General features: G+C 40.7%; 1 protein-coding gene across 4 annotated transcripts in view; it reads right to left on the minus strand.

The window, feature by feature from the left end:
• Positions 1-12,183, minus strand: part of LOC107222695 — a 172,274-nt gene that overhangs the window by 115,732 nt on the left and 44,359 nt on the right. For 3 of the 4 annotated variants that reach the window (XM_046736824.1, XM_046736823.1, XM_046736822.1), the window contains one exon: positions 9,763-9,860. The exons of the other annotated variant lie outside the window; for it this stretch is intronic. In XM_046736824.1, the coding sequence (XP_046592780.1) occupies positions 9,763-9,859 (97 nt within the window). In that variant the 5' untranslated portion in view covers position 9,860. The remainder of the gene's footprint in view (positions 1-9,762; positions 9,861-12,183) is intronic. 4 annotated transcript variants of the gene reach the window in all.

The raw sequence follows: 12,183 nt of genomic DNA on the forward strand, positions 1-12,183 counted from the left end.
AGAAGGAATGGGGGGGGGGGGGGGGGGGAAGGGTGTCAAGTGAAGGCCGCTAGGAACGACGCAGACGTACGCGTAACATGCAGCGTACCTAAATGTACTTGGGCTAGGAAACATGCGTGCAACACCATGGCGCGCGGTGCACACACCATACGTGTGTACATTCGCATTGACATACGTAGGTGTATCTGTGTGCGATACAAGACCTGTGACTATTATTATCATCATCATCATCACCATCATCATCGTTGTTGTTGTTATTGTCGTTCCTATCATCAATGTCGACGGGATGCTGTCTAGCTGTCGGTGAATATGAGGACGGAAAGACCGCTATTAATTGTACGTTCGAAAGAGCCGGCCGTACGGATTTATACTCCAGCAAGCCAACCCAGCCCAACCCATAACTGGGCATATCACGCAGTACTCGCACTGCACATCGCGAGGTATACAGAACAACGGAGAAACCTATCCGTTATCGCATTCGGAAGTATACGCGGACCGCGTTGCGTTCGAATCCTAATGGGGTTGTTGTTCGTAATGGCGTTAAAAGCTCCGAGCGTGGATTTTAACGAGCTTTTCGTTGACCTTTCCTCCTCAACCTTTTCTACTACTCGGCGACATATTACACCCCGTCGCGGCGGGATCCCGGTATTAGGTAGAAGGTATATCCAATGATTTATAGATACCCGGGAATCATTAGGGATTCCCGCCGCGGCCGAAGGGCTGCAGCCTGGACGGTTCTGCAGGACCACGCGGCGGCCACTCGACTTGTACTGCACTCAGTGGCCGTACCCTCCTTCCTTCGTTCCTATCTTCCTACACCTACTCGTGCAATCGTACCCATTGTGCTCTGTCGGTGCATGTTCTTTCCGGAGGGGAATTTTCACAACCTTACGTATACTTACTATACGCATGGATAATTAATCAATATAAACGGCGGTTCCGTCAATGCTGCCGCTTCACGTCACTCGGCACAATTACGGTGATTAAAGCTTTTGTGTCCGACCGATTCCCAACTTTATAAGTCGATATTTATTGGTGACTCAAAGACTCGGAAATATTGGACGCTTTTCTTTACCCCCGAGAAACTTTCTCACGTTTGTCAATATGCCGCGTTATTGGAATACACAAATATCGAATTAGTAAAAACAAATATCTATAATTCAGAAACAAGGATACCACGAGCTTTGATTCTAATTTTGAATCGTTTCAGTTTAACGTTTCAAAGTTATTAGAATATCTTTTATCGTTCGTCAGACATGCATATGACATAGATGCCAGACAAATTTTAACCATCTCAATTTTGCAGTTTGCAGACACTGACAAATTACTTTTGAATACAATTTCAATGTCGAATAACTTTTAAAGGAGTGAATTTCATGAAAAATGTTAAGAGACGTTTTTTGTAGAGCATCAAATTTCCCACAAAAATAATGGTTTGATCTATAAAAAAAAATATTGATTTTTCTTGTAGTTACAAAAGTCAAAAATTCAAACAAAAATTTGAAAAAACAAATCAATGTTTAAGGCACGATTACAAAGAAACGGCTCGATCTACGTCAATTTAGTAAGAGAGTTTTTTTTGTAGGAAATTTAATTTCCTTCAAAAATATGGATTGTTGATATTTTTCAGATTGATAATTGACGGATTTTGGGTAAAAAAAAATGCGGTCACTGTTAAAAAATCAATAACTGTAACGATACACCCCTTAATATTGATATTAAGGGCTCAAACTTTCAGGATAATTTTTATTTGTCGTCATGAACAATGTGTTTACAGTACCATTAAAAAAAAATTCTTCGTTTTTTTTTGGCCCAGTCTAATTAACATACATTCGAATTATTTTAGTCCAATGCCGTTATAGCGTCTTGTCATCTGGAAAAACTCTGATTACTACAGGTTTAACTTAAGAATATCTCAACGTAAGTATACCAGGCCCTATATGAGCTTGAGTGTTAAAAATAATAATCATCACAATGAAATTCATTACATAAAACGGCTAAAAAAGCAATTTTTTTCTCTATTTGCAAAACAAAACTAACTCCCCATGATAATGAATTCATCGTAATTTATATTGAGTTATTTAAAATGCATCTGGTTCGATTTCCGAGTACTAAACAAAATCAAAGGAATATAGAAATAAATTAATCCCCCAAAAACCTTTCACCAAGTACATTAAAATTACTAAAAGCATGATCGAATCTTTACCCTTACTTTTCACATCCTTCTGAAATCACACTGCTGCCACACTGGGGTCAGACTGAGCCTAAACTTATTCAACTATGAATGATAATTGTCTGTGAACAAATAAATAGAAGCAGCGCCCTGAATCTGTAACCCTGTACCAAACTGTTTTCATATATCAGACAAAGCGATGTTTCATACATCAGATCCGTTAACTAAAACTTGCGAGAAATAATGTGAATACACGAGCGCGTTGTATGTCTGATTGGTTTGACTTGAGGTGGAAATACAATAGATTAACGAAATCGCGGTGGTTCCAGACAAAGTTTTGAATCAAGATTTTGGGACGTTAGCCAGGCAACGCCGTTGCGGGGTACCGGATATTCTTCGTTGACGTCGTCATAGCCAGGCGTCTGCATCCATATTCGTACGATAGAGTGAAGATTAAGGGTGTAGGCGACGAGGAAACCCGCTGAGTTATCCACGACTACGAGGAAAACAAAGAGGTCGGAAATCCTGGGAAAGAAAATATTTCTACGCAACGTCGTCTCGGCGAGAATTAAATCTCAGCCAGCGTGACAATTGTTACACACAAGAATATATGCACGAGACGATTTATTCCCGTCGGTACGGCCTAAACTTGAGTCTTCGGAGCCGTCTGACCCATAACGGCAAATGGATACAAATACCGCGATCTGCTTTTCGAATGATTGTCCACGTGGATTATACGACAGAGAGAGAGAGAGAGAGAGAGATAACGAGGGAAGCCGAGAAGGCGGATCGGCAGCCATCCATCCTACAGAATGAGAAATAGGAAAAGACCGAGCGGCGTCATGCGACGTTCTCGTCCTTTCCCCAGCTTTTCAGTGAGATGTGGAAGCTAGCCTGCAGGAACCCTGGATTTTTTGGCAAAGAGGTCAGCAGGCGAGAGAGGAAAGGAGGGGAGAGGAGAGGAGAGAGATTTTCTGCTATGGGAGGAGGAGGGTGAGACAAATATCGACAATCAAAGAGCACTCGTACCCCTCGACCCCCCTTATGAAGGTCCCACCCTTTTCCTATATTTCTTTCTCTGGCGAACACCTTGACACCGCAGTAAATCTGACTCTTGAACGAAGAAACAAACGAACGATCGAGTCTTGCCGTCGCCATCGGGATCTTTCCGTCGGCCCTTTGCATATGTGGAAACTTGAGTGTTTGTCTAGTTTTAAAAATTTGACATTCAATTCGTATACGTAATACGAAATGTAAAGAAAACCTGATAAATTTGTGTCGCATAATTTCAATACAGATATAATGTAAAACTTTAAATAACACAGAATGAAATACAACATTTGCACAGAAAAACGGAATAAAATTCCTGGCTGACTGTGAGTTCAGGTCTATCGACATTCGAATACTGGTGCACAAGCATTAGATACCTTAGATACAAGCGATCGGCTTTCGAATCGACTTCTCGCTCTCTCGCCCGATATTTCTCGCGTTCCACCTCGAATCCGGATTGCATTGCATTGCACTGCATACGGGTTTTACCAACCGACCAACGAATGCCTGGACGTGTAGGGCCGATTGTGAGTGTAAAAAGAATTGCTCCGCATGTGAGAACCACGGAGACTTGACAAACTACTTTAGTCGAGAGGAAAACATGGCCGGACGCCTCGGCGGGGTTAAGGACGAACGAAAAACGGTCGGTGGGGGTTGAAAGGGGGACGCGAGTCGTCGGGACGACGTTTTCTCAGACGCGCACGGAATTGCTAATACAAACGGGAACCCATATAAAGTCGTGACTCTATCCTTGACGACCGGTGGACGGATATAATCAGAACAGACGATTTCACCATACATAAAGTCACGGTCTCCCGTAATCGTCGTATAACGATAAGTTTTCACAATAGTAAATCAGCAAGAGTCTTACTTTGAGAAAATGACGTGAAAAAATGCCAACAACCAAAAACCAAAAAAAAAAGGCCGCATCAGAAACGCGTTGGTTTTTTCAACGATTCAAACATTAGACAACAACAACGCGGTGAACGAGTGTGATTTTTAACAAGATTTAAATATGTGCGTAAAACTGATCGAGATAATGCCTCTCAATGAAAAATGAAATAAAAAAATTTTAAACTCCTACACAAAATGTAACGTATATATCATACACGTGTCAATTTGCCTCACGATGAAATTTCTTAATATTGAAAGATTTGTAAAGGTCAAAAGTTTGGCCGGAATATTCGTAATACGTAACAAGATTGTGAAGGGAGAAAGCGAGAGGAGGAAAAGAGAGTAACAATCAAGTATAAGGGAAAAGAGATGAATCCTACGCACAAAGAGGTAAAAGGTCGCCAAGTTGACCCCGTGGAGGAAAAGTTTCGTTTTTCGAATGGGGGTGTCAAAATTAATGAATTACAGCCGAGTTCAAGTTGCGTAACTGAAGACGTCTGAGAAAGGGTAGACTGACATTAACTCCTCGTTTTATCCACATACCAGCAACGCTTTGTATCGCAGGTATTCAAGTAAAGTCAGAAACGAGAGAATTTTCAATACCGAAAAGTTGTTCAGCACGATATTTTATTACAAATGTGTATATGTACACAATACATCTTTATTAGACTGGGCCAAAAAAACGAAGAATTTTTTCTTTAATGGTACTGTAAAAACATTGTTCATGACGACAAATAAAAATTATCCTGAAAGTTTGAGCCCTTAATATTAATATTAAGGCGTGTATCGTTACAGCTATTGATTTTTTAACAGTTACCGCATTTTTTTACCCAAAATCCGTGATTTATCAATCTGAAAAATTTTATCAATCCATATTTTTGAAGGAAATTAAATTTCCTACAAAAAAGCTCTCTTACTAAATTGACGTAGATCGAGCAGTTTCCTTGTAATCGTGCCTTAAACATTGATTTGTTTTTTCAAATTTTTGTTTGAATTTTTGACTTTTGTAACTATCAGAAAAAACAATATTTTCATAGATCAAACCATTATTTTTGTGGGAAATTTGATGCTCTACAAAAAAGGTCTCTTAACATTTTTCATGAAATTCACTCCTTTAAAAGTTATTCGACATTGAAATTGTACTCAAAAGTAATTTCATAATCTTTATAATCTTTATTAATCTGACGAGAGAATTGTTTCTCACCTTCCGAGAGTTAATACCTAAAGTGAAGAAAAAAATCGATGAAAACAATATCATCGAGGTGTGAGATTGCACTGAAATTTTTTTTCCAACTAGACGACCTGAAGCTAGGTGTAGGTATGCGCAAAGTATACATTTATTCAGCTTTGACGAAAAATGAAAAAAAAAAAATTTAATTCTCTCTTTTTTTAGCGTCCTATAGCCAAACTTTCCGCAGCGTGACTGTCGCGCACGATAGCGTTATAATAAGGTTTTTTAGCTTCGTACAGTGAAACTTGCTAACTGAAATACATTGTCGAGTATTAATGGCCTTAACCATAAACTGCATAAGCGTCTGTACGTCTACCTTTATGCAAGCGGTTACTTTTATTAACAGGTTACAAAGGTTGAAAGTATGTGAATATTACAATTTCTTCAACAATTATATATTATACGTAGGGAAACATGCACCTACCCAGGTCTTACAAATTTCGGGAACCATGAGCAATTCTGGCAGATGAATTACAACGTGATAAATCGTAAAAGCATTATGAGAAATTTACTGGTTTTTAAATTGCAGCCCGATTGTTATACACGCAACAAAGATAGATACGCCATGTAATACCTGACGTACATTCATAACGTACCTGTATCACGCAAGCAGTCGATCTGAGAAAACATATAATCGAGTTTCTCTCCGACAACGACGGCAACTCGGTGATCTTTTAACGAAGTCGCGTGTTATACATGCCGCAGCTTCGCGTTTTTCACATTCTTTACAAAGTTGAATACCCGCGATATCCCGTCAGATCAGATGGTACGTCGTTCAAGCTGCCTTATAAACGTGTGTAACATTGGAATGTTTTAATATAACAGCAAAAATGTTAATGAAAAAGTGTTACAAACAAAGAAGTACTTCATGTTCTGAATTTTACCAGTCAATAATTGTAAGAGTGCACATCTCTCGCGTGAGTTTTAAATTCTATGAAAATTTAAGATTTTCTCCAGATCAAGGAGAGGGTTGCGCGATCTTTTCGAAACTTGGCACTCAAAGTAGGTATTGAATAATTCAAGCCACGGTTTTCACCTGAAACTTCGTCGTTCACTTTTTAAGGGAAACTCGCTGGTTTCGATTACCTCTCGGCGTCGAAAAAACACATCTCAAATATTCCATGGTAGAAAACAACGGCTCAGTTATTTCCACGAATAAAATTAATTTTCCGTTAGCTATGTGCGGTTCAAACAACTTCGAAAAATTGTATTCATGTGGTGAACATTCAGTGTTAATTAATCCAACGTTGATATTTCATGAATATTGACAAATTGTTCATAAATATACGTGTATAAATGTGTTGGTTACTAACGTAATTATGAAGATCCATGTTAAGGAAAAATCATTATTTCGCAAGTTTAAGATTGTTTAGAATCGAGTGAACCGTGATAAAGCAAAACGTACTCATCTTTTGAAATCCTGATGCTAAAGTGAATGCAAATTTGCAAAATAGTGCCTCGTAGAAAATGAACTCATTTTGTTTAACAACTCAATCTTGCTAAACAAAGAAAAATGTATATTTTTTCTTCAGAATCAAACTGTCACCACAAGTAAAAAGGATGCGTAGTTGAAATTTATTCTTATTTGGCATACGGTATTGAAGTTTTCTTCAGATTATCTGAAAAAGGAAAACTGTCTCAAAAGTTAAAGGTAAAACAAAATAATTATAATTATAATAATACTCAAAATTCCACAAATAAAGCCACAGAGAGATGGTCAACATTGAAAGTTGATACAACAGCCGGGTTGGCATGAAATATCGCGGAACACTATTTAAAAAAAAAATCTTGGAAAAGTCTCGTGTCGTAATACAAACACTACAATCAAACGCACCAGCGCGCGCACCCGTACACACACACACACACATACACACACACAAAATATGCCCTGAATTTCTGGGTGATGATCGATTCGAGAGCGAAGTAGTTCCTACGGTGCGGAATAAATTCGCCGTTACGGCCGCAATCTAACTGCGCTAGGTCAACATAGGATTAGACTCGTATCTCCCTCGCGCACTCCTGCCGAGGGTTCGTTCGAATGCAGAGAAATACGAAGAGACGTACATACACGCATGCATACATACGTGCTTAAGAGACGCGCGCATCCCACAGACGTTGTAACATTACTACAATAGACGTATGTTTTCAAAGAAAGGCGATACAGTGCATGGTTTGCATTTGTATATCCACAGACGGAATGCGAAATTCTTGCAAAACAGAAAGCACAATTTCTCCGTGGCCTACTGGCCTGCCACAATGAACCGACACCCACACGTTATACGTAATTCGAGGGGATGAAACGGGGTGGAAGGAGAGGAAAAATAATACACATTTCCCAGCCCCAGCCCCAGTGCAAGGGTCGGATGCGAAAGGGTATCTATCTGCAGGAGTTGCAAGTTACCTATACGTATAAATAATACATAGGTACTTGTATCTCGACACGGACGCTGCACGAGTGTCGGCTTATATCAAGATATAGTCGAGACGTCGACGTTAAACGGAAGTAAGTTATTTAATCCTCTTCGCGATGTCGTCGTATATATTTTGCATTTTCAACTTTCTGCTTCGGTTGTTTTTTCCATTAGATCTTTCTTTTCTTACACGGTTTTTTTGTTTGATTTTTCTTTTTATACACTTCTTCCCTCACCATTATTTTGTTTCACTTGCCAACTTTTCAATTCTTACTAGAAATATTATACGTTTATACTCATATCTAATTTACACTCCCACGACATATATACGAATGAAAAGTTGGGGGCGCAGGCATCCGATGGAAGGGGGGAGAGACGAAGACGGATACGATGCGAAGGACGCAAGGGGTGAATTCAGGGTTGCGCGTAGGAGGGTCGACTGACTGACTGGCGTACCGAGGGATCCGAACTGCATCTCGTCTCGTCTTTCACCGATTATGAATATAACAGCGTGAAAAAATACATCATATCTACAGCTGTATCGCAGGATTGATTGATCGGATCAAGTGCAGGAAAAATGGAAGATTATCTCTTTTTATAATGGATTCATCCCCGTCTAATACTGTTAAGATCATCGCCATCACGGCTGTTACACATGCGGCGTGTGTGTAAAGAGGTTTTATTTAAACTTCTCAGCGTTCCTTCGATTAAGCGGAGATGAATGTGGTTATATTTCGACGCAAGTCGTTCCAATGATTCTATGGCGTTGCCTGTATAATACACCGCGTAAAGAATCTGTAAATATTTACGGTACCTATCGGTTGGGAAGTAATTTTGTCTCACTGATTGATTAAGCCAATTTCCGCAAAGTTTCTCGCCTCGTGGTCTGTAGACGCAAACTGTCAAGACGATACCGTATTTGTCACGAATCTACGTCGAGTTTCGATATAATTTGGTAAACGATTCGCGGAATTGCTCGAAGAAATTCAATTTGAGAATTGAGTGTAAGATCAACAGGACGCGCAAGAGAATATTGAAAGGTAATATTATTATTCAACAAAAACCCTAATCATTGATAGTATAGCAGCGTTTATTGAATGAAATAAAATTGCAATCCACTCGGTTCAGCTGTGGCGTTCTCAATAAACGAAAACATGTGAGTGGAAATTGGAATAACATCATGAAAAATAATTTACCGATACTCACGGATTTGATGAATGATTTTCAGTATTTCAACATTCCTCATAATATCGAAAAAAGAAAACCATAAGATCCACAGATTGTGACAATGGGATTGTATAAATTAAAGACATAAACCTCACTTCCCCGACATCTTTCACGAGTATAAAACGTTTCTTTCCGCATGGTTTCCCCTGACTATAAGGTAGAGATTATGGGTACACACCCCATACTGAGTATTAAAATCGGCGAAAAAAAAAAAAAAAACGCGAAAAGGAAAGTAGCTGGTAAGAGGCTTACTTGAATTATTATTACCATCATTATTACGATTATTGTTAGGCAAAACGAACACGTTCATAGGTATATGAAAATTAATGAATGCGCAATGCCTTCGACTCCCTTTTGATAAAAAGAGAAGAGAAAAAAAAAATCCCATCATCCCCTCGCGATACATCCCTCCGTCTGTTATACGCAGTAACTTTGATCAAAATTTCGCCCCATTGACGTATTATGGGTAAATAAATTACCAACAAACCCACCGGAATATATACACATACACATATACGTACATTCTGAAACTGCGATAAAACTGCAAGCGGGGCGTCCACGGAAAGCAAAAGATTTTTCGCAAAGAGTTCGCGGGTGTTTCTCTATTATTTCCGATATTATTTCCTCCCTCCCTTCCTTACAAGGCGAAATTTCGATCCCCAGAAAACTACCCTCGCCACTCGCCGAATGGGGTGGCGGCTGCCGCTTCTAGTACCCGAGGCCTTCCTGCCTTCCTGCCTCGCGATCAGCATTACATACCATCGAAAGTGACTCACCGTTTGCGAGGGGTAGGAGACCAGCCAGTAGCATCGACAGCAGCAGCTTCTGCGCCGGGGCCCTGCGATGCCCTTCACGATGCGCCGATCCCTGCATCCTGAAACACAAGTACAAAACACTCTCAGAGAGCTTGATAACTACCGGTTGCATTTTTAACGGTTCGCCAACATTTCTATTTCTCTTTCCCTCTCTCTCTCTCTCGCTCTCTTTCGTAATTATCTTCGATTGCTGCACCTATTCGACGAGGGAGTCTACAGTGCATGAGTCAACTTCGACGAGTGATGAGCGTATTGGTTCTTTCTCACGTTTTCATCACACTTTGCCAATAATCAAATAATCGTAATTATATAAACGGTGAGGTTGAATCTGAATCTTCGTCAAAAAAGATTAAATTTTATCAGGAAAATCACGTCTCTTCTTTATATTCATCAGTATAAACTTCAAGCGACTCACAATCAGTTAAAACGGACCCTTTACGATCCTTTTCATCCCTCTTTTCGAGGCTAAAAGTTGTTTAATAGGGTATTTTGAAGTTTCTCACAATTACGGGCGGGTAGGGAGAAGGCAAAGATCGAATTTCGTGAATGCTCAAAGAGATCCACAGTGTGATATTTCTACGCGACATAATCAAGCAGTTTACATATCTCGGTCTAAAAACCACAGGTTAACCATATTTTATAAGAACAGCTTTTGATCCCGGAGAAAGAGTGTGTCACACAAAGGGTTTGTGTGGCGACCGAAACCCGGTTAGGAGAATAATAAATTCTAATTACGGCATGTAGGTACAGTACGAGCATGGGAGGCAGGCGCTGCCACCGTGACAAGCTGGTTGTGACTAATTAAGAATCGGGAAGTTTTCCCCCGCGTCTCACACACTTCGTATCACTTCTACGACCTACTGTAACCCACCACAACACGACGGTATAACACTGCCCGTACGCACTATCTTATCATTAATCGCAGCGCCTGCAAAAGCCCCTGAAATCCTAGCGTGCAAGCATGAGTGTTGCGCTTGTACGAACTCCACGAGAGACGGGAAAGGATACATGTCCGAAGGAGCTGTTTTTTTTTTTTTTTTTTTTTTTGTCGTTCCATCACGCGGGGAGGCCAACTATTCGCGGACATTCGTAGAGAATACGAGAAACCGACCGACGATGTGGGCACACGTTATACACATATACCGATATGCGTTTCCTCGTACCGTGGTCACCCTGTCATGTGTGATGGTTGAAGATCGAAGAGGGCCATGCCGACGGTCTGCTGGGTGAACCCTGACCGAACGAAACCGTCCCCTCCGAACACGGTACGCTGTAGAAGTAGTAAGTAGGCGGAGGGTAGCAAAAAGAAGTGGAGTCCAATGGTACACGTTCCCCTTTGCAATGGAAAAGCCGGGCGAACGTCTTTCCCGGTGGAAGAAGTAAGCAAGGAAGTGAGAAAGTGAGAAAGTGAGAAAGTGAGAAAGTGAGGAAGTCAGTCAGTCAGGCAAGCGAGCACAAAGAGAAAGAGCGATGAGATCGAGATGAAGATGGAGATGCAGAGAGAGGACGTGTCCTGGGAGCTCACTCCCCGCGTCTCGACGACGAACGGACGGAGGGATTCTCCTCTTGAGGAGCAGGAGACTCGCGGGGATTCGGTCAGCGTCAAAATCGGCGGTACGTAAGATCTCTGCTGAGCGTCAGCGGTGGCGTCGGCAATGGGAGGATGTTTCGCGTCATCAAAGGTTACTGCGCGACTTTTCTCCCTTCCCTCAAAAGGCAATTCGAATATCTGGCTATTCAGAATTCCTTTGCGACTCGGTCTGCGCGGATTCAAATCTCAGAGGTCATTTCGCTGCCCTTAATCCGCCTAAGGTGGATAGATTTATTTTTCTTCGTCGTATGAGAAAAAAGACCCTTCACCTGCGCACACCGTAAACTATTTGCTACATGTACAACGTAAATGCATGTAAATGTTATACTCCAGACGTAATATTTGCGTTTTACGATCAGTACCGAGTTCGAAAACGGAACAAATTCAAACACCCCTTTCCCATTCGACATTCGGTAGTTATACTTAGTTCTCCGAGGATGCGTATAACTACACCATTGGTAACCACATTACACATCGTTCTTGTTACGAAGGTTATATCGAACGGGTCTAGGAACAATACAGCCTTCGAGATTCTATACGTGTGGCAGGTTACCGCAGTTAGACGTGTGAATGCGTTGCATAAAAAGAACCAGGATGTTGGTGTTGTAAGAATGTAATCAGTTGTGCGAATCCGAGTGGTGCGCTTTTTTTTTTAGAACAAGTATTAAGGGATTGGTTAGTCTTTGACCCACGGAATCCAGTACAATTCCGACGAAACGTTGCGATCATAAGGATGGTCTGTACAATTATTAAAAAAAAAAAAGATTCAATTACCCCGGTGTTAAGATTCG

Source organism: Neodiprion lecontei, chromosome 4 (assembly GCF_021901455.1).
Source record: "Neodiprion lecontei isolate iyNeoLeco1 chromosome 4, iyNeoLeco1.1, whole genome shotgun sequence".
Classification (NCBI taxonomy): Eukaryota; Metazoa; Arthropoda; class Insecta; order Hymenoptera; family Diprionidae; genus Neodiprion; species Neodiprion lecontei.